Source organism: Equus asinus, chromosome 17, assembly GCF_041296235.1.
Source record: "Equus asinus isolate D_3611 breed Donkey chromosome 17, EquAss-T2T_v2, whole genome shotgun sequence".
Classification (NCBI taxonomy): Eukaryota; Metazoa; Chordata; class Mammalia; order Perissodactyla; family Equidae; genus Equus; species Equus asinus.
The window spans coordinates 35,695,598-35,717,462 of record NC_091806.1 but is presented as its reverse complement, the minus strand read 5'-3'; the positions used below and the strand labels follow the sequence as shown (position 1 = coordinate 35,717,462).

The following is a 21,865-nucleotide window of genomic DNA, read 5'->3' as shown; positions in this document are numbered from 1 at the left end:
CCGGGACGCCTTCCTACCTTTTATGACCTCATCCTGCTTACTCTCAAAGCCCCAACTCAAGCCACGTCTCCAGCATCACTTCTTGGACCTCACCTCGATGTGCCACGGCCCCTCCAATGGACCAAGTCCAAAACTCTATTCTTACTCTCCCCACTCCATCTTGATGCCTCTCTGCCCCACCGCTGCCCGTTTCCCCATCTAGGCGCCTACTCAGATGCTCAGAGTCACCCTTTTGTAAGGAAAAATTTCAGACTTCAGCATGGGCACAACTTATCACTGGATATTCTTTCAACAGAACGCCGGAGCCTCCGATGATCATCTCATTCCGTGGGATGTGTGCCTCTGTTCTTGCCTAATCTATTTCATACCTCTGGAAAACAGACAGCAGTGCAAGTAATTCTTGTCTATAGAAGCTCAAATTAGCTGTGTCCAGTGACATACGAGTGACTGTTGCCCTACGGGCAGACCAGTTTTTGCAAATTCGTTTCAGCATTCCTTTGACTTCTCCTTTGAATAAGTTGTAACATTTTATCACTTCATTCGTTATTAAGGTAAATAAAATCTTTGATGTGTTCATTTTATATACGCATGAAAATAGTTTTCTTTTTGAAAAAAATTATCCTTTGACACCTGACATCTCCTTCCCCACCCCACAGCCCCATCCATCCTCAAGCCTGACAATTTAACTTTCTCAATGTCTCTTGTATCCACTCGCTTCTCTCCCTCTTACCCGCCACCACCAGTCTGCCTGAACTGGCTGTCCGAGCTCCTGCCTGGCCCTCTTCCCATCCGTTCTCCACACAGCTGTTAGAGGGATTTCACTACCGTCCAAACTGCATGATGTCTCTTCTCTGTTTAACTTCCTCCAAGGACTTCCCATTTCTTTTAGAATAAAGACCAAGGTCCTTGCTGTGCCCTTCCAACCTCTCCATGACCCGGCCCCATCCCACCCCACTTCCCTGCTTCATCACCACACTTCCGCTACACTGAACTGCCTTCAGTTCCTCTGTGGCAAGACCTTTCCGATCCCAGGGCCTGTGCACGTGCTGTTTTCTCACCTGGAAAATTCTTCGCTCCTTACCTGGTTTACTTCTATTTGGCCTTCAGATCTTGGCACAAAGGTGAATTGCTCAAAGAAACCTTGTCTGATCTCTTGGATGACTTCATGTCCCACCTTTTCCCCAGTATAATTTCATGACACCTTTGACTTCTTCCTCACAGCATTTATCTTTTTTCCTAATTATCTATCTATGTGATTAACGCCTGATTCCCCTTCTAGGCTGGAAGGTTCCTGAAGGCAAGGGCTGTGTTTATTCTGCTGACCTTCTATCTCTGATGCATACCTGACCTTCTCTGGATGGACAGAAGAATGGATGATGAATGGATGGATGATGGATAGATGGATGGTGGGGTGGGTAAATGGAGGGTGGATGGGTGGATAGAGAAGATGGATGATGGATGGATGGATGTGTGGGTGAGGGATGGATAGAAGGATGGGTGGATGAATGGAGGCTGGGTGGACAGATGGATGACGGATGGATGGGCGGATAGAATGGAGGGTGGATGGAAGAAAAGGGATGATGGATGGATGATGAATGAATGGATGGATGATGGATGGATGAATAGAGAACAGATGGACGGATAGATGTATGGGTGATGGATGGATGGATGGATGGATGGAGGGGTGGATGATGAAGACGCTCGTCCCTCCAGCTGACTGGCGGTCACATTCACCTCTTGGGAGTCCTCAGGGCTCATGCACTGGGCACTGACCCCCAGGCCTGGCTCATTTTCCCTTTCTCACCCCGGGCAGAGTTGTCAATCCTCGAGTCCCACCTGGGATCGCCTGCATCTGAGCACACTCTCGTGCGCACACGGTGGGCGCTCCGTACATTGACTCTGCGTGTAGGAACAGAGTGTTTCCAGGCACGCTTTGCAGGCTCGCACCCCGGCGGAGCTCGGCCCGCGCTGCCCGCGCACGCGCGCGAGGGAGGCGGCCGGGCGAGGGGCGGGACGTGCCGGGGAGGGGCGGGGCCTCGTCGGGACCTGGATGAGGCCCCGCCCCCGCCCAAGGAACCGGAAGTGGAGCCGGGCGCCTGGGAGCGGCGGGCGCGGAGGGGCCGGGGCCGGAGTCGAGTGGGGCCGGACTGAGCCAGGCGGCGGTGAGCGAGCGCGGCTCTCGCCGGGCGGGGGGGGCCGGCCCCTCCGCGGCGCTCCTGGGGCGCCCCCGGGCCCCGAAAAGGGAAGGAAGCGGCGGCCGCAGCGGTCTAGCCGCTCTTCCGCTCGCGGTTTCGGGTCGGCCGCGGGGGGAGCGCGGGCGAGGCTTCCCCAGGCCGGGGAGCCGGGGCCGGGGGCCGAGGGGTGGGGGCCGGGGGGCCGCGGGGTGAGGGGCGGGGCGCCGAGCGGTGGGGAGGGCCTGGTGTCGGGGAGGGAAGGGCAGTTCTGAGGTTTAGGGGTCCGAAGGGGAGGGGCCGGGGCTGCAGGGAGGAAGGGGAGGAGAGGGCCAGACGGGGAGGGGGTCTGGGGTCTGAGAGGGTGCCCGGGACCCGGGGGCTAGGAGAAGAGAGAGTGGAGGAGCCGAGGGTCGGAGGGGGGCGAGGTGCGAGAGAGGCCATGCTGGGAGGGGGTGGGGTTCGGGGGGAGGGGCTCAGGGCCCAGGGGTTTAGGGGAGGGGGGTGGAGGGCCGAGGGGAAGGGGCTGGGGTCCAAGCGGGGCGAGGTAGGAGAGGGGCCCTGCGGGGAGGGGTCCGGGATCGGGGGCGACGGGATCAGGGCCCTGGGGTTTAGGGGAAGGAGTTGGAGGGCCGACGGGGAGGGGCTTGGGTCCAAGCGGGGCGAGGTAGGAGCGGGGCCCTGCGGGGAAGGACCGAGAGGGGCCGGGGTCTCCCTGGCGCCCGGGCGGGGCCGTCGCAGCCGCGGCTCCTGCGGCCCGGCCCCCACCTACAGAGGGGTTTAGCAATCAGGTCACTGGAAATGCAGCGACACGCGCAGCTGCAGACGGCCGAGAGGCTCTAAATTTGGAGCCATCCCTCTTCTGGCTGTGTTGGAAATCAGCAGAAAGGTGCTTCTGGGTTTTTGGTTCCTCTGTTTGAATCGCCTGAGTGTTGCACCAGGAACTCGATCCCCGCGGGCGGCCTCCCTGGAGCGGGTGCGGGGCTTCCTCCGCCCGCGGTCTGTGGACGTGTCGGGCCTGGGGGCGGGGGTGGGATGGGGGGGTTCCGTTTCCCGCTGATCGCAGCGCTGGCGGCATCCCCAGTGAGCGCGCCGCTTGGCGCAGGGCTGCGTGGGCCCCGCGGCGCTCTGCCTGGCTAATCCCCCAGGCCCTGACCGCGGGATTCAGCCGGGCGCCGGCTGGCGAGGGCTGAGATCCCAGGGCTGTGGGTCGGTGGGCCCCCCTGCCCGTGGCTGAGCGCGGCTGAGCCCCTGGCGCAGTCCTGACTCTCCTCTGGTTGGAAAAGTGCTCCCAGATGCTCAGGGAGCCGGGCAGAGTCCTAGAGGCAACTTTCAGACCCGCTGGAAGAAGGAGCCAAGGGGATGCAGAGTTGGTTTTGATCCTCTGCCCCCCAGGAACTGGAAGTTACCCCCACCCCGTTCCCGCCCCACAGCTGACTTGTAGTGGAAGCATCTTGTTAGACTTATTCTTGAAACACTTTTGAGTGTATGTAAGTGGTGATTCAGACCTTTGCTCGCTGCCGTGCAGTCGGTGCTCAGAAAGTGTCTGAACGGTGAACTTCCGAGGTGGGAACGCAGTTCACGTCTGCCATCATGAACGAAGTGCCCCTAACAGGTGAAAGGGACGCTGTAGACTGAGTCGAGCGTCACGCGTGGGTGACAGTGGGTGGCTCATGTGTTTTAGAATGTGTGCTTGATCTCTTGCTGAGTCACACCGCGAGTCGTTTCTGTTCTGGTTCAACCAAGCGCCGGGTTAGCTCATATCTGCTCCCATGCCCACTGCTGCGTGTCTCCACAGACTACTCCAGCAGCCTCGGCGGCAAGTATGGCGTGCAGGCCGACCGGGTGGACAAGAGCGCCGTGGGCTTCGACTACCAGGGCAAGACGGAGAAGCACGAGTCGCAGAAAGGTCCGCCCGGGCGGCGCCCCGCAGCCCGTCCACCGCGCGGCCTGCCCCCTCGCCGCTGCTTCCCACACGCTTACAGACATGCGCACTGGGGCGTTTCCCCTGTGTACGGCGGGTCACGTTATAGTTACACGGTTTTTTAACTCAAACGTTTGGCCGTTGTTGTTCCGTTCAGGTCAGCGTAGGGGTCTGTCGCGTTTTTGGTGACTGCTCAGTCCTTGTGGTGGGAAGATCCCGTAGTCTACGTAACCATTCCTCTGTGGAATGTACAAGTTAGGTTATTTTCAATTTTCGATGTTAAAAGTCGACTGCATGAGTATTCTTCTCCCTGTGTCTTATGTACGTAAGTGGTTATTCAAGAGTAAATTCCTAGAAATATAATTGGGTCAGAGAACACTGAATTAAAATTTCGATAGATTGCCAGATTGTCCTCAGAAGCCGTGCTGGCTTCCTTCGCTGTGGCGGCCTCGCGGGTCACTTACTGCCGTCACCCGGCGAGGGCTGTAGGTGGAGGGCGTTAGATTCAGCCCCTCCTGCAGAGGCCATGAACCGTTGGTTCTCCTCATTGTTTTGTTTGGCCTGTACATTTAGATTTTTTAAAATGATTGCCAACATATAAAAACTGAGAGCTCACGTATTTAAAAAAATCCCAGGTTTCTTTAAAGAACAAAACCAAAACCCAGCACTGGAAACCCCACTGGCTTGGCGTTTCTCCGAGGAGCTGGCCGTGGGCCAGCCCAGTGTCCCTTTGCCGCAGGTGTCACTTCCGTTACAGCAGGTGGCGTGCGGTGCGGGGTCGCTGTCACTGCCTTCTCTCCCTCCCTCCTTGGAGCAGACCTGTGCTCCTCTGCCCCACGCGCACCCAGTTCCTCAGGACCTGCTGCTGGATGCCTTGCAGTCTGCACTGACTTTCTCCCCAAGAGGCCTCTGGGGCAGAGGAAATGCCACTCTGGGAGGTCGGGGGCACAGCCCCAAGTGCCTGGGCAGGCAGGCTCCTCGGCAGCCCCAGGCCTTTGCGGAAGGGGTTTGCTCCGCGCGCTCGTGCGTTGACGTGCCCACGATGGAGTCCTCCTTTAGTGCAGAGAGAACCATTCCACTGGCGGAGCTTTGAGAGCTGGTGTTTCTGGAGGGCGTTCCAGGTTTATCCTGTCTTTGCAGGCACCCCTGCATGCCTCTCCTTGTGCTGGTCCATGAAGCAGAGGGACCCATTAAAAGCCGGCTGCTCGGCTCGTGCTGCTCCAGAAGCTTTGTAATAAACTGTTACTCCATGCTGTCTTTTGGAATGAAGGAAAGATGCTACAGTTATAAATCTGCTGTCTTTATAGGACTCTTCCTAGTCCTGTTATTACATACGAGCAAGACTTTTAGATATTTTCTGTATCAGTGATCTTATAGTGAGCCTAAAAGATTTTTGGTTTATATTTTTTTTAATTGAGTGTTAAAAGTACTTTCTTGAAGCCTGCTGGAATCCACAGCTTGCTCGCTGGTTGTTTTGCTGGCCTGTAAACTGCTTTCCTTGTTTTTAGATTACTCCAAAGGCTTCGGTGGCAAGTACGGTATCGACAAGGACAAGGTGGATAAAAGTGCCGTCGGCTTTGAGTATCAAGGCAAAACAGAGAAGCACGAGTCCCAGACAGGTGCCTGCATCTTACCAGCTCTCCAGCCGGTGACCATTAACGGGACGGGTGGTAACCAGAGCAGCAGACAGGGACGGAGCGTAACCAGCAGCCCTTAATACGGACATCTCTCAGTTAAGCAGCCAGCTTTAAAACAGCAAAGCAGAAACACAGCTGTTACATGAGAGATCGACTCTTGCCAGTTTTTTTGGCTCTAACACCCCAGCAGTGCCGCTTGTGCTAATAGTGTCGCGTGTGTAAGTGGTGGGACTGTGGGGCTCCGGTTGCTGCTTAAGCTGCATCGCTTGGCGCTGCTTCTGTGGGGTCCCGTCTGCGTTTATTCGGAACGCTGGGATTACAGATGGGGTCAGTTTCCATACGCTGTATGAGGAGGGCCTCTTGATGAGTGTTACCTAAAGTTTTACCGAAGATCTGAGAGAGAAGGGATGAATTGAGCGAATTGTGTGTATTGACGTGCATTGAAAAACATGTTTTCTCTCTGTTGCCCGGGCTATCTGTTAATACCAGTTTGTGTCCTTTTTCTAATCCATTAGACTACGTGAAAGGGTTTGGAGGAAAATTTGGTGTGCTGACAGACAGACAAGACAAATGTGCTCTTGGCCGGGATCACCAGGAGAAATTGCAGCTGCACGAATCTCAAAAAGGTACCTTCATTTTGAATCTCCTACTTGGGATCGTTTCCCGAGTTTATTTCCCTTCCCAGGTCCGTCACTGTGCCGTGTTTTTGCCGTGTCTCTGTAGCAGTGGTGTTGTGTCTTCAGTGTGGGAGGTTGTCGTAGCCCTCCCGTGATTTGAGACAGCCCTTCAGCTAGAGGAGTGAGGAACCCCCGTCCCCTCCCACGGGAGGGCTCCCGCGAGAAGGCCCCATGTCACTGGGCTTCTGGAGCGCTGGTCACTGCCTGCAGCAGCTCTGGGAACGCTGTTTTCTGCCCTGAGGGGGCGGCCAGAGGGGCGACAGCGATCCAGTCCATGAATTGGTGCTGATAAAGCGTGCTGTAGGCTGTGGAAGGGGATGCCTCCTCTCTGCCCAGGAGTGTGTGCTTTCCACGACAGAACCATGTCCCTGGGAAAGTAGCACGTGGGGACGGGAGACCTCTGAGTGAGCCCCAGACTCACCCCGTCCTTTCAGCCAGCACAGATGGAGGTGGGGCTGGTACGCGTTGCCGTGCAGTAACCTCGTGTATAACGTGTCTCTTTCTTCACATGCGCAGAGATGCGTTCTCTTGTCTGCAGCGTGGGTAGGACCTAGAAAGAAACCTCAAAGCGTGGAGTGGCTTTCCCGAATTACTTGAAATACAGTTCCTAACCTGGTCTCTGATCTTGGCTGGAGTGTTAAGAGTTTGAGTTTGCCCTCTAACCTTTGAGCCCAGTTTTGACTGTTGCTGAGCCTGCGAGCTGGCTCTGCAGCCCCTGAGCCTGGCAGAGCTTTTCCTTTCTCTAAACGATGTACTTGATTCTTGCCCATGCTCCCACGATTCTAACCAAACTGTGTTTCCTCTCTCGGTTTTCTCCACTGTTGCTTGTGGATTTCCAGGTTATAAGACTGGTTTCGGAGGCAGATTTGGTGTTCAGTCCGAGAGGCAGGACTCCTGTGCTGTGGGGTTTGATTACAAGGAGAGACTGGCCAAGCACGAGTCCCAGCAAGGCACAGTTGCTCACCACCCCCCGCCCCCGCCTCCCCTCCAGTGCGGCCACTTCTAGCACAGACTTCCAGCCTCAGCCTTGCCAGCACCCTCTGTGCCCTCGAGGGGCACTCGGGCGTTGAAACCCAGGTGTATGCTGGAGCCATGGTCGCCTGCACTCCTCCCACCCCCATTCACTTGTTCCCTGGCACCATGGGGTTTGTGCTTGGCAAGACATGGCCGTAGTTTGCAGGGTGTGTTGCCCTAAACCCATAACGTGGCTCCGTCCTGGAGTGGGGTGTCCCTGGTCTCCCAGCAGCCTTCTGCTGGAGCTCTTGCTGTTGACCGTGACTTACCTACTGAGTAAGCCACCTGACTGCCTCTGAGACGGGGAGAACCATGTTTAGTTCAGCCAGAGGCGCGGGACACCGAGGGGCAGGGGCAGGGGCAGGGCAGCCGTGTTCTGTGTGGTCTCTGTTTCATCATGGTGGTGTTTTTTTGACCAGGGGTGGGAGGTGTTTTTCGTTTGTTTTGGTTTTTTTGACGACACCACCTACGTATGACTTCCTCACACAGAGCTAAACGGTATGTACAGGAAGCTAAGAAGACACAGGAAATTTCTAGGTGTATCTGTTGGGAGTCCACACGGTGAACACATTTCTCCTTAGAGCAGTTATTTAATTGCTGTCCAAATTCGGACTTGGCCGTTAGAACCTGGACACACGAGCGGAAGACAAGGACGGTCCTCCTTGCCAGGGCAGAGCGTAGGCTCTGTCCCCTGGTTGGGAACACACGGCCGTGTTCAGGCGAGGGACGGCGGACGCAGCTGATCTGGTGCTGATCCGGCAGCCTGCGCGGAGATGGCCTTGGCTCTGCGTGGCCTTAACGCCGTGTGACGGTGTGACTGTCATGGAGATCTGTGTTGCTACGTCCTAAGAGTTGGCTGGTAGAATTTCCCCATGGAATTTTTTTTTTTTCTTTTAAAAAGCAAGAAAACAGCTGCCTCGAGCCTCTGCCTAGTCCTAGTAGGGCGGGAGCGGTGCCAGGTGGAGGACTGTGCTGTTGGAGTGGCACGCTGCCCCGCGCCTGTGCTGGGCCCTCGGCTCACGGCCTGCCAGTCCACACGGCACCCTCTGTCCCTCAGGAGAGCGCGGGACGCATGCGCACACCCCTTTTCTGCTTCTCCCCCGCCTGTGTGCTGAACACCACGGGTAGAAACCAACTCAGCTTGCAAGTGAGGACCGCGTGGGGTGCGGTTCTGGTCTCTTTCTGCTCGGGGTGCGTCGTCTTGGGCTGTTTCTGGGTGTGTTTGCATGCCTCTGCCCCGGGCACCTCGCTGGTCCTCAGCCTAAGTGTAAGTGTTGTGTTGTGCCACTTTGCAGACTATTCCAAAGGATTCGGCGGAAAGTACGGGGTCCAGAAGGACCGGATGGACAAGGTAAGGATTCCAGATCCAGGCCTGAGTGTCTTCTGCTGCCGTGTTCGGGAATTTAGGAGGTCCGGGAATTCGTGGAGCTCTTGGTGTGTCAGCGCACGGCTCCGTGGATGGTCTGGGGTGGGGTGTGGCTCAGGTTTTCAGAAGCACGAACGTTTAAGTCGGGCACGTGTCATCACTGATGGTGCCGATTGCTGACCTGTATGCCAGGCCTCGTCTACCGGTCACGGACATCCTCTCCGGTACCCGACATGGTCGTGCTGTGGGGGAGAGACTGTCCCTGTCCCCTTTTGCATTTGGGGGTCCCTGGCCAGGCAGGCTCAGTGCTTGGCCACAGCATAGCAGCAAGTGGCGGGGCCACCTTTGGAAGCCAGGCATTAGGCTCTGGGGCCAACACGAGACCCTTGAGGACATGTGGCTGTTTGAATCCAAAGTAGTTAGCGGTAAACCGGTTGGAAATTGAGCTTGGTCACACTGTCCATGTCAGGAGCTCAGTAGGCACGTGTGGCGGCGGCGGCTCTGGGAGCGCGCGGGTCTAGAACATCTGTATCATGGTTCATGGTGGAAGGTCCACGGGACAGGGACCGTCTCGAGGCAGGTCCTGCCCACAGCACCGCCTCCCACGGGTGTCCCGGGGAACACGCTTGTTTCTCACTGGGGACTTTGTCACACGGTGTCGGATCTCTGAGAGTCAGTCTTAAGTGTATCAGACGGCCGTTTTTCTAGCGTACGGTCCAGCCATAGCAGAGTCTACACTTAGAGCGGGTGTGGAGTTGTCCACACGAGGACACGTGTGGCTTGTATCTCCTGAGCGAAGACGGAGGCTGTCCTGCCTGGTCCTGTGCCCGGCCTGTGGTCAAGGACAGCAGGGCCAGTCCTCACGGAGTTCTGCTGCTGTCAGGCTCACAGCTGACCACACAGAGGCCGTCACCCAGGGGCTCCACCACGTGACCACGCATGGGCCCTGGGAGCATGTGGCAGGCCCAGGGCTCAGGCTGAGGGGCCAGAAGGGTCCTGGGGAAGTGAGAGGCTGGGCTCAGCTTTGACGGGTGGAGCATGCCGGGAAGATGGGCCAGGAGCCTGGAGAGCAGGGGCATAGCGTGTGTGCGGGGGTGGGGGTGACGCCGCAAAGACTGTTAGGGTCTCACTGCAGAGGAGGGCCGAGGGGTGAGGAGCTGGGAGGGACCATCTCGGGGAGCCCTGCAGACTACGTACGTCAGGTTTCGTTCTTCATCAGATGAGTCCTGAGTGGCCCTCGACGGGTTTGGCAGGCAAGTGACACAAACGGGATCTGTGTTGAGACGACCCTGGTCACAGTGTGGAAGTGGATTGTGGAGAAGCAGCGAGGCTGTGGCCCCAGTTAGGAGGTGGCTTCAGTGGTGTGAGCAGGGTGCAGTGCTGGCTCGGGCAGGGGCTCGTGGCAGAGGGAGAGCGGCACTGACCTCAGCGAGGCGGGAGGTAAAGCACCTGGCTTCAAGGGCTGGGGGGGCAGGCAGGACTGCCCCAGGTGGACGGTGGGCCTCTGCTGAGCTGGGGCGCCTGGGAGGAGCAGGGGTGGGTAGCTGAGTCGGCTGTGGGTGTGTCCGGGGTGGGCTACCCAGCAGGGCAGGTGGACGAGAGTGTGGCTGGACCAGAGGCAGACGGCCACTGCACAGATGTGGACGGAGCCGGGGTCAAGTCGGAGGCCAGGAGAGCCTGCAGAGTGGTGAGCGGGGCCCAGGGACACACCTGGGGATGGCAGCAGTCAGGCTGGTAGAGGAGACTGGGAAGTGCACCCAGCAAGGTGGGGGGAGCCCACAGGGTCTGGTGGTGCTGGTCTGAGGGTAGAGAGCTTTGGGGCGGGGGGGGTCACCTGTGCCCAGCAGTGCTGCTGGTGGGGGTCACGTCTGGGCGAGTAACGTGGTAGCCCCGGGAGTCCTGGTGAGGGCATTGTTGTGGGTGTTGGGGGGCAGGTTGGGGGAAGCTGGCCTGCGGGGACCTGCACCGTGTGGGGAGGGTCAGTCGTAGAGTCGGCAAGCTTGGGCCCGCTCCGCCCACTGTGGTCCTGTGAGCTGGGCAGCGGTCAGCCGAGGGGATGGTTCTGTTTAAGATGGAAGAGACCAGAACATGTAGGGGAGCCCAGGCCGTAGACAGGCATGTGGAGGGAGACCGTGAGGTGGTGCTGGTGGAGAATGTGGGGTCACTGAGACGCAGCCGTGGACGGTAGAGCCTGACGAGGGGGCCTGCGACCGAGGCAGGGTGGTGGCTTGGCGCAGAGGTTGGGTGAGCCTGTGTCTGACGGTGACTGTGGTTCCTGTTGGTGGTGTGACGGCGTCCACGTTGTACAGTTGGTGGCCTGAGGCTTAGGAAGGTGAGGGAGCTGTGCGGGGTCCCAGTGAGCTGCGTGTGGAGGGATTCGGGTGTGAAGTCCCTATAGGGGATGGAAACGGGTTGAGGGGTGTCCAGCAGGTGGGACCTGGGAGAGGTCGTGACCTTGAGTTGCCAGGCTGGACCGAGGGGAGGGAGGAGCAGGCGCCGCGTAGAGGAGGGCGGTGAGAGGGAGAAGCTTCTAGTCGGCAAGCGGGTCTTGGTGATGGGGGTGTGCTGTGGAGGAGGTGGGGCGCGGTGTGGTGGGGACGCTGCAAGCGAGAACGAGAGGTTGGGGGCCGTGTTTGCTGGAAGCCCCCAGGTGACGGCAGAGAACTGGCTCTGGGCAGCATGCTGGAGAACTGGCTGGGCCGGGCAGATGGGGGCGACAGGAGGGGCCCATGGGGAGGGTGCTGACGCCTCTGCCCCTGAAGCCACAGGGCAGGCAGGAGCCTGATGGGACAGCCGGAGGGCAGCCGGGGGGCAGGGCAGGGAGTGAGTGTGAGAAGAGATTGTTCTGGAGAGAGGTGGCAGAGGCCCGGTCTGGTGGGCCGGTGGTCTGGGAAGGGAGAGTGCTTGGTCAGGGCAGCTGAGCGGTTGCACTCGGAGAGGGGGGCAGGGGGGCCAGGGTGGCCCGGGCGCCGGGCTCTCAGGCTGGCTGTGGCTGGGCGTGGCAGACGGGTGGGCGGACAGCCGTGCTCTGGCCGAGCGGGGTGGCTGTGGAGGGAGAACGGGGCTTTGGGGGAGGGTGGGGGCCTGGCCCGTGTGTGCGACACTCAGCGCAGGGGTCAGCCTGTGCCTGGACGGGAGGGAGCTGCCACTCACAGTCATCCTCAGATAGTGCCCGCTAACTTCAGGTCCACGTCCTCGGGGCCCTGCTCCCCTGATTTGTGTCAGGAAGGCAGTGACTGTCCCACACCCCAGGTGTGTCACTGGGAAGTGGTTGCTCACGAAGAAACCGAGGATGGCCCGTGGTTCCCAGAGCCTGTCTGCATCAGTGTCTGCGTCAGCATCAGCCTTGAAGGAGCAGCTGTCGCTCAAAGTGTCGTCTGACAGAATTGGGCCCCCGCAGTCACGCTTGTGGGGGATGTGGACGGTCAGGCCAGGCGAGGCTTGCGGCACTGTGTCCCCTCCCAGGGCGAGGGCTAGAGCAGAACCCGCACCTGGTTTCTGATTGCGCAGGTGCAGATATGCTTTTGGGTTTTTTCCTACTCTTTTTTGTGGGGCAGTTTTAGCCAATTTGAGAGGATGGTACAGAGATTTCCCATATGCCCCCCGCCCCCACCACGCACAGCCTCCGCCACCATCAGCATCCTCCGCCAGCTGGGACGTTGGGTACAGTCCGCGAGCCTACGCTGACAGGTCGTCGTCACCAGAGTCCATGGTTGACTTTAGCGTCCACTCTTGGTGCTGGACGTTCTGTGGCTTTGCACACGTGCGTAAGGACATGTGTCCCCCTTGCACTGCCCTACAGAGTATTTTCACTGCCCTAGAAATCCTCTGTGCTCCGCCTGTCCATCCCTCCTCACATGTGTACTTTTTCTTCTCACGCTGACCCGTGTCATCACCAGCAAGTGTGTGTCGTAACCCTTCTCATGCCTCAGTTAACTTGCAGAACAGAGAAGGAGATACGAAAGCTTTGGGCTCCCCGGTGGGCTCTTTGGGAAGGTCGAGGGCAGGCTTTGCCGTCTGGGTGAGGTGGCAGCCGTCACGGGGTGTGAGGAGCAGAGAACAGTGCCTTCCTGATGTTCCTTTCCTGTCTCGATAGAATGCTTCAACCTTTGAGGATGTCGCGAAGGTGGCCTCCACGTATCAGAAGACTGTCCCTGTCGAAGCAGGTGAGTCCTGGCGGACCCCTTACCGGCACTGTGGTTTTTCCAGGAGGAAATTCCACGCTCTTTGGTTGTCCCAGGAAAATGCTCAGGGCAAAGGGTAGTTGGGGGGCTGGCCCAGTAGCACAGCGCTTGAGTTCGCATGTTCTGCTTCGGCAGCCCGGGGTTTGCTGGTTCGGATCCCGGGTGCAGACATGGCACCACTTGGCAAGCCATTGTGTGGCAGGCGTCCCACATATACAGTGGAGGAAGATGGGCACGGATGTGCGCTCAGGGCCAGTCTTCCTCAGCAAAACGAGGAGGATTGGTGGCCGATGTTAGCTCAGGGCTAATCTTCCTCCAAAAAAAAGGGTAGTTGGCAGATTGTGCACCGGGAGCAGATGGAGCATGAGTGGAGAGATGGAGCTGAACGGGGCGATGGAGCTGAATGGGGAGCAGAGTCGTTCCTGTGTATTTTCAGGAAAGAAATTGACTTCCCTTTTGAGGGAAGATCCTCTTTGTTCCTGCAGAGGGTCAGAGGCAGCTTTCCCACACAGCGTGTTGTGCTCTCCGGCCGTGGGGATCTGCTTTGGTGGGTGCCTCCCAAAGTAGAGCTGGGTTAACTGCACGTGTGTGAGGGCCCTTCTCGCTGCTGGAACCGCGTTCTGGGAGGGTCCTGTGGCACCTGCTGCTCAGACACGCTCGCTGGTGCCCCTGGACACGGTCGGCCCTGGCTGTGACCCGAGGGATGTGTTGTAGCGCCTGTGTGCGAGCTGGAGTAGGCGTTCTCTCCTTCGCTCCTTGTCCTCCTTGGGCCTGGTCCAGGCTGCCGCAGTCTGTCCTTTCAGGTGATTGCTCGTGTGAGGGCCTCTTCTAGTCTAGCTGTCTGCAGGGCACACGTTCGGTCATGTGGGCCACGCACTTAAGGAGAGCATTGTTTAGTCAGGAAAATATACGTGCTAGAAGGGAGTGCGTTACAAATAGGACGCAGAGAGTCACCGTCGGTTCACTGTGGACGCCCTGGGCCTGCAGTTCTCGGACTTGGTGCTCCAAGCAGACTTTGACCTCGTAGGAGTTATCGAGGGCCCCAAAGAACTATGTGGGTTACGTCTACTGATCTTTACTTATTGGAAACTAAAACAGAGAAGTTAACATTTTATAATTCATTTAAAAATAATAAAGCCATTACATATCAGCATAATACTTTTATGAAAAAATAACATTTTCAAAACTAAAAAGCAGAAGGGTGGTGTTTTGTTTCTGTCAGTCCCTGTGGTATAAGACAGCCGACTTCTCCCAGCTGCTTCTGCGTCTATGCTAAGTCCTGTTGATGGAGAAAGTCTGGGCTCGCCCAGATCTGCAGCGGAGAGGGAAGGCCGTGTGAGGTCGTCGTGGATGCTCTTTGATGTGACACTCAGAACAGGCTGTGGTTTAGTGGTTTTCTTGAGGCTTGTTCTTCCTTGCACAGCATGATTTTGTAACATGATGCATCGGTCGTTGGAAAATATCGGATCACTGAGTTACGGAGACCCCCCCGCCCCGATGTTGCCGTGTCGTTCTGTAATACCAAAAAAAATCGTGTTTGTGAATACTGTCATCAGTGCTAGCACAGAGTCTTTAAGTAAAACGGGGAAATTGTCATGTGCACGGGAGCAGATACAGGTTTTCCAAAATTCTGATTTTGCTTGAAAGCTTATGTTTTCCCATTGACAACAAATGGTGCGGTTGTTCTTGACGCGATAGGCTTGGTTCGTTTATTTTGGAGGAAATGCGTGCTGAGTACCCAGTGTGCTTAACTACAGCCAGTCAGTTATTTCAGGGACAAATCATGCTCCGTGAGAAGTCAGTTCAACCTGCGACGCAGACAGTCGCACAAGTGTCCTTCCTCGAGACAGCCGCTGAGCTTGGTGTGTGGCAGTGGTGCTGTCTGTGTCCCTCCCGTTTGTCGCACAGAACATTAAAGACGTATGCTCAAGGGTTGAGATTTACTAAAAATTAGTATTTTTTACTGCTTTATCAAGGGCGTCCTGAGGGAAAATTGGCTACTCCCCCCGCCGAGTATATGGTGGTAAAGAATACAATGATGTTTGGAATTTAAACTATTCCATGGCTTATGATGTTCATTGGTCCTGCCGAAAGTGTGCAATGGGCAGAAGGCACGGAGGCCAGTTCATGGGGGGGCGGGCTGAGGTGGCGGCTGGGGGACATCTCCCTTCCATGGCGGGCGGGACCGACGGGTTCCCCCGGGAGAGGTCACGCTGACATGGGGCGGTGGTCCGGGGAGATGGTAGTTGTGTTCTGACATCACACTTAAATCTCTGCTTCCGTCTGCAGTGAACAGCAAAACAAGCAACATCAGAGCTAACTTCAAAAACCTCGCGAAGGAGAAAGAGCAGGAGGACAGGCGGAAGGCGGAAGCGGAGAGGGCGCAGAGCGTGGCGAAGGAAAGGCAGGAGCAGGAGGAACCCCGGAGACAGCTGGACGTGAGTGAGGACCGGCCGCCGCGCTCTCCTGCGCGGCGTGAGGGGACTGGGAACTCTTGGGCCCGTAGGTTTGGTTTACTCCTTCCCCGGTGGTCCAGAAGGTTTTCAATAGAGAACATGTGGAACTCCCGTTGGGCTGTCCTCTGAGGGACTTTAGCTTTCAGCTGCCCGTAGAATCAGGTCTTTTGACCACCAGATTCTAGACAGTCGCCCTTGCTGGCTCAGAGCCCGGTAGCCCTCGAGCCTGGTCTCCCTCTGTCCTGCTGTCAGCCCGCGTGCCCTCCGCTGAGCTCCAGTCCAGATGGTCTCCTAGCGTCTCTGTTCCCACCCGTCACACTCTGGGACGCGCCCTTCCCAGGTAGGAGCTTGAGAATACAGAGGAATCCCCTGTGAGGAAGCGGATCTGCTCTTGCAGCTCTCGCTTCTGCAGCCTGGGTCTGCTGCCCTTTCCTGTGAGTGTTTGTAGTGTTTCCCACCAGAGAAGGTAGGAGCGGGAGCCTGGGAGGTGAGCAGGAGGGGTGGGCTCCTCCTTCCTCAACCTGTCCTAGGTGGGCTGGTGTCTGAAGGCTCAGGTCCCTACGTTCTCGCCTACCAACTGGGCGACCCTTGACAGATGAGCTCGCTGTTCTGTGCCTCATGTTCTGGTCCGTGAAATGGGGGTGGAGACACTCATCATGACTCTTTTTGGGGTAGTTAACGAGGTAGAGTCTGAAGTCATGCATGCAACATTGATAAACCATAAAGGTGTGTTTAACTCTGTGGACGTTCTGCCCCAAATCATGGGGGGGAATGTCGAGAACGTGCATAATCAAGGAAATTAACATGCAATAGACAGAAAATGCCGACGCGGAGGACGTGAGTTAAATAAGCCCTGCTGTCTTACCACGTGCGGCGAAGTCGGAATAAGAGTAAGTTTTACGGTTACCATTTACTATTCCTTAATTGCTGGAAAACTTTTAGACATGTCTCCTTCAAGTTTTTAGTAAGCTGCTTGTAAGTTAGCCTTCTTTCATTGCAGAACACACACTCACAGACTACGAGGCATTTTTTCCTGCTCTCTTGGTCTTCTTTTCAAACTGCCCTCCTCATTTTTTGCCTTAGAAGTTTGACCCCTGCCATCTAAGTCGCCTCAGCATCCACAAGATGCAGAAGGGATGGGCTGCTTGAGAAGAAGAAAACTTTTGATCATCGTCACCTAACCTCTCTCCTTTTGAGGGTCTCCTGCTGTCCCTTCGGGTGTGTTGTCCTTCTCTGTCCCCAGCCCCTGCCACCCATCTGCTCTCTTCCTCCTCCCCAGTGAGAGCGAGTCTCCGTCGGCACAGTACTGCTCCCAGCAGAACCCCCTGGGCTGTGGAAGGGCGCTGGAGCACTCGGCTCCCCGACAGCACATGTCTTCTGAGTGCTCCCTCCTGGCAGGCGAGGAGAGTTTGATGTGGGTCACGTACGCCTGACTCTCAGATCCTGGAAGCCCGCCTCTGGGAAGGAGTCTGCCTGTACCCTGCCACCTTTGAGAGGGGCTGTCCTAGAGCCCGTGGCCTGGAGACATGTTTCTAGAAGTGATTCATAGACGAATCCGTGGCCCTGTGCCTCTGCAGGCCCCGGTCTCTCTGCAAGCCCACCCTCAGCCCGGCCGCCCAGCCCAGGCACAGCCCCTTCGAGGAGGCGCTCTCCTGCCTCAAGTACTTGTGGGTGGGTCCAAGTGACTTGTGGTGCTGGGACTCTCCTGTGGGGTGGGGAGGAGAGGGCTCAGATTCTGCTTCTGCCCCTCGCCGGCATGCGTCCCTGGGTGTGTGACTTACCCTCTCCAGGAGCTCAGTCTCCTCGTCTGAAACCTGGAGAAAAATCCAGCCTTCCAGCTGGCAGAACTCGTTCCTGTAGCTGCTGGATCAAATGACCACAAGTTTAGTGGCTTAAAACAACACTCGTTTCCTGTCTATAGTGCTAGAGGGCAGAAGTCCTAACAGGTCAGCAGGGCTGCGTCCGTTCTGGAGGCTGGAGAGGACGACGTTCCCTGGCCTTCTCCAGTTTCTGGAGCCGTCCGCGTTGCACCCTCTGCTTTCGTCACCACACCTCCTGCTCTCTCTCTCACATGGCTGTCTCCCTCTTGTAAGACCCTGTGATGACATGGGCCAACCCAGATAATCCCGGATTGTCTCCCATCTCAGATGCCTAACTTCATCGCATCTGCGGTCCCTTCTGCCCTGTGAGGTCACATGTTCACAGCATCTGGGGCCTGGGATGTCAGCTTGTTTGGGGGCCGTATTCTGTCCATGACAGTCCTCGCTCTGAGCCCCAAAGATTCATGTCTGTACTACGTACAGAATACATTCTGCCCATTTTAAAAGTCTGAGTTGGGTTTGGGTGGGACGGGGGTTGTAGCTCGGTAGTGGTACTGTTGCCTTGCCGACTGCACAGTGAGTAAATCCTGTGGCTTATGTGGTGGCAGCAGGAGTATTACGGGCCACCGAGGTCCTAGTTCTTGAGAATACTTGACTGACTGCGTGACCTTCGCTTCAGAGCAAACTTCCCTTAAGACCTGCTGGTGTTCGGTCTCCGTGCTTGGTACTCTCTGCTCTTTCTGCTGGAGCCGTGTTGCCGCGGAGGCGGCCTGGTGACCCAGAGTGTCCTAGGCGTGTTCTGAGTGCTGCGTGTCTGTCGATCACAGGAGCAGGCCAGAGCCCAGAAGCAGACCCCGCCCGCGTCCCCTGCTCCTCAGCCGGCACAGGAGAGGCCGCCTTCGAGCCCCGTCTATGAGGTGGGTCTTCCGTTGTTTGTGAGTGAGTCTCTGGCTTCTTGAAGCCATCCCTCCTGGGGCAGTGCCGCCACCGCGGACGGCGTGGGCTACCTCCTCAGCTCTGCTAGGTGCCCATCCACAGAGGGCGGCTTGGCGAGCAGCCTCCTGGTGCTGGGGGACGCTCCCGGGCACACGGCCTGCTTCTCACCTTGTCGGCCGTCCTCACTGGGCTCCTGGACGAGGCCCCCTTCCTCAGCCAGCCCGCAGCCCCCCAGTGGGGTCTCCGAACACTGAGTGGATGGCTTCTGGTCTGGAGCTCACGTGGTCATGCTGCATTTGCGCTGACACTGCTCTTCTAGAATCCGCATCCTGCGGCACCCAGTTGCCGCTCCCGCGTGGCCTCGCTTCACTGGAGCCCTCTGCAGCTCTCCCCTCCCTCAGCCCCTCTTGAACGTGTCTGCTCCAGAGCCTCTGTCCTTGGCCCTTTCTCCTCAGTTGTGTCGTCAGTGCCTTGTGCCTGCCTGTTTCCCCAGGGCCTGCTAACACGGATCCCCATGCTCTCTCCTGATCTGAGTTACTGAGCTGCCCGCCTCAGCTCTCCTTCGCTCCGTCACGGGGTCTCCGCACCTCCCTCTCTCGGGAGTACCCCTGCCACCACCGTCCATGACCATACCCGGCTGAGCCCCGAATTCCATCCCTTCTCTGGCCCTGCGGCCACTGTCCTGGTTCCCACACCTGTCTTCTCTCCCTGGACATTAGCCCTCAAAGATCATTGAGTCGCAGGGGATGAGAACTAACTCATATCAGCTGAGGCATAAAGGGACGAGGATGCGGGGAGAGCTGTGGGCCGGGGCAGCAGGCCTGGCCTCAGGTCCACAGTCTCATCACCACCAGGGTCATCTCCTTGTGTTGCTGTTCCCTCTGTGTGGCGGCCGTGTCCTTCTGGACTTCTGGACGGGTGTGTTGGATGTGGCCTTATAATTCGTAATCCAATGGAAAACGGGGGCCTTGAGCCACCCCCCCATCATGTTCCACTACTGGCCCGTCACTGAGCAGTTGGTTCTTGAGAAGGCCAAGATGGCATGCTGTCCCTGGCAGGGATGGGAGGTGGGTCCTAGATCAGCAGCCCTGCTGGAACCCTGTGATGGGTGGGGCAGAGGTGGCGTTGCTGGAAGATAGGAGACTAGGGTGCTGCCAGTGTGGGATGCCCGCCGTAGTGCCCACCTGCTCACGGTGCCCCCACATGACTAAGCTGAGGGTGCGGGCAGCCAGCTCGTGCCCCCACACCATGGCCTGGCCTTTAATCCTCCAGTCCGTTCCCTTTGAATCCAGGGGGACCTTGCCAAAAGGAGCCTCTGGCTCTGTCCCTCCCTCTTTAACCCTTGAGTGACTCCTGGTACCTGGCCTGGAGATGGAGTGCCCTCTCTGTGGCCTTCATAGCACCTCTCCCAGGCAGCATGCACTGTGCTGCTCACCCTCCATCGAGAGCTGGTGCCTGAACGCCTGCCCTTCCTGGAGCTTCTCCCCATGCCCCGCTGCCTCTGGCTCCCGAGGGCGCCTTCAGGAGGACCCTCGTTGGAAACACTGATGAAAGCCACCGTTGATGATCAGGAGTTCAGGACTTGGGTTCGAGCTTGGAAGTCCCGGTGCTTGTGACCAGGGAGTTGGTGATTTCCTCCTGCACGTGACCTGGTGCTCACTCCCTCCCGCCCCTCCGCCAGAGGACTTGGTTAGGACAGAACCCGGCCGTCCGCGGCCTTGCCAGCTCTGGCCGTGTGATGGGGTGACATTATGAAGCTGCTGGGTGGCCCTCGGAGGGCTGGGACCTGAAAAAGAAACAGGCCAGACCTGCCCCAGGCGACAGCCTGAGAAGCGCTCAGCTCGTGACAGCCGTGCGGGTTCCAGTTCCTGCAGGATTTGCGGGCGCTGGGGGGCGGTGAGGATGGGGGTTATTCAGGAAGAAGTGCCACGTGGTCCCTCTGAACACACTTAGCACGGTTAGAATCGAAGCCGTCTGCACACGTCGGCAGGTGTTGCCTCCTCTTCTCCGTGTCCATTTGCTCGGTCTCAGCTGGACCGAGAAGTGGTCCGTGTGTTTCCCTTGGCCGTGGCAGCGACCCGCCTGGCCCGTGTGAACTGTCTCCCTGGCTCTTCCCCAGGATGCGGCTTCGTTCAAGGCCGAGCCGAGCTACAGAGGCCCCGTGAGCGAGCTGGAACTCGTGTACAGCACCGAGGCCGCCTACTACCAGGACGCCCATAGCCAGCAGGGTCTGGCCTACGCCCCAGAGGCCGTCTATGAAAGCACGGAGGCCCAGGGCCACTATCCTGCAGGTACGGGGGGGGCCCCTGTGGTGTTCCCCGGGCAGAGGGTGCCCCTGTTAAGTTGCCCTGTGAAAGTCGCCTTCTCCGATGACTGATCTGCCCCCCGCTGTGTGGTGCCTTCTGACCTGTCGTCTTAAGCCATTTCTCGCTAAATGTGTATTTCCCATGGGTTTCATCATATATTTCCAATTTCCTAATGAAATTTAGTGGACAAATAGGATGGATTTCACAGAGAAAATATTTTTACACACCACCTTTATTAGAACACCTGTGTTTTGTAAATCCAATCTGTTTTAGGGGGTGGAAGACTGGAGGTTGACCCCTTTGGAACTTTGTCCTTGGCGGATGAGAGTTACAAAGCTTAGAGTCACACTGAACTTGTTAGTCCCGGTGTGTTGGCGTTGGGACCAGGGTGTAGAGCCTTTCCTTCGGGAGCTGAGTGAGGGTGTCATGGCAGGTGAAGGAGGAAAGTGGCACCTAGGAAAGTGGAGGGTACGTGGGTTCCGGGGGCCTCTGGGCTGTCTTGGTGCCGTTTTACTTGCTCGTAACAGGTGCCTCTGTGGTGCTTTCAGGTGGACCGAGTGGGTGCACACTTACACTCTCGTGATGGGTCTGCAGCACTGAGCTAGGAGATGAGTAATGACAAGCTTAATGCGCTTCTTGGCTTAGTCAGTCCTTCTGAAAGATTGATTAGCCAAACATTTGGGTTTCCTTTTTAACAACTAATTCGCGCTATGCAGGGCTATAATGCTCCTTCTCTGTTGGGTTAGAGAATCATTAAGTTTTTTGTCCTCTGAATCTTATAAATTACCAAGTTCGTTTAAGTCAAATTTTATTACCACAAGCTTAGAAGGATTGGCCAAATTATGTTTTACTGGGATTTTCATGTATTTATCTTTTCAGTAGTTTTGTTTGTTTGGTTTTATAACTGTGTTTGTTTTCATGTAATTTGGGGTACTTACACTGAAGTGTGTGTCAGATACCGCACGTTTGATAAGGTGGTTTTTGAGAGAATGGGCTCAGGGGCCCTCGCAGGGAAGGGACAGGAGTGTGTGCAGTCCAGTCTGGAGCAGCGGAGGCCGTCGCAGCGGCGGGGGAGCCGGTCGCTCAGTGGTTTGTTTCCAGCCACTGCTCAGTGTTGTAGCCTGGAAATGCCTCGCCGGGTGGAGAAGGCGGTGACGTCAGCGGTCCCTGAGCCCAGCGTTTCAGAAACGCAGGAACCACTGAGTGAACACTTTCAGGACCCTTCCGATTCCTGGTGCCTGTCTCATGTTTCGTGGCTAATAGTGTGACCAGAGAGGCGTGTGCTTAACTAAATGCATTTGTCTTCCTGGCACGTTATGTCGGCACGTAATGCTGTACTTATAAAAGATTTAGCTGTAGCATACATCAGAGAAC

At 57.1% G+C, this 21,865-nt stretch overlaps 1 protein-coding gene across 1 annotated transcript in view; it reads left to right on the top strand.

Moving 5' to 3' along the window:
• Nucleotides 1-2,012: 2,012 nt before the first annotated feature.
• Nucleotides 2,013-21,865, top strand: part of LOC139039781 (liprin-alpha-1-like) — a 112,920-nt gene continuing 93,067 nt past the window's right edge. Inside the window, 8 exon segments of the mRNA XM_070487874.1 lie at nt 2,013-2,162; nt 3,970-4,080; nt 5,604-5,714; nt 6,248-6,358; nt 6,926-6,952; nt 8,719-8,774; nt 12,886-12,955; nt 15,263-15,411. Coding sequence (XP_070343975.1) covers nt 2,051-2,162; nt 3,970-4,080; nt 5,604-5,714; nt 6,248-6,358; nt 6,926-6,952; nt 8,719-8,774; nt 12,886-12,955; nt 15,263-15,411 — 747 coding nt within the window. The 5' untranslated portion in view covers nt 2,013-2,050.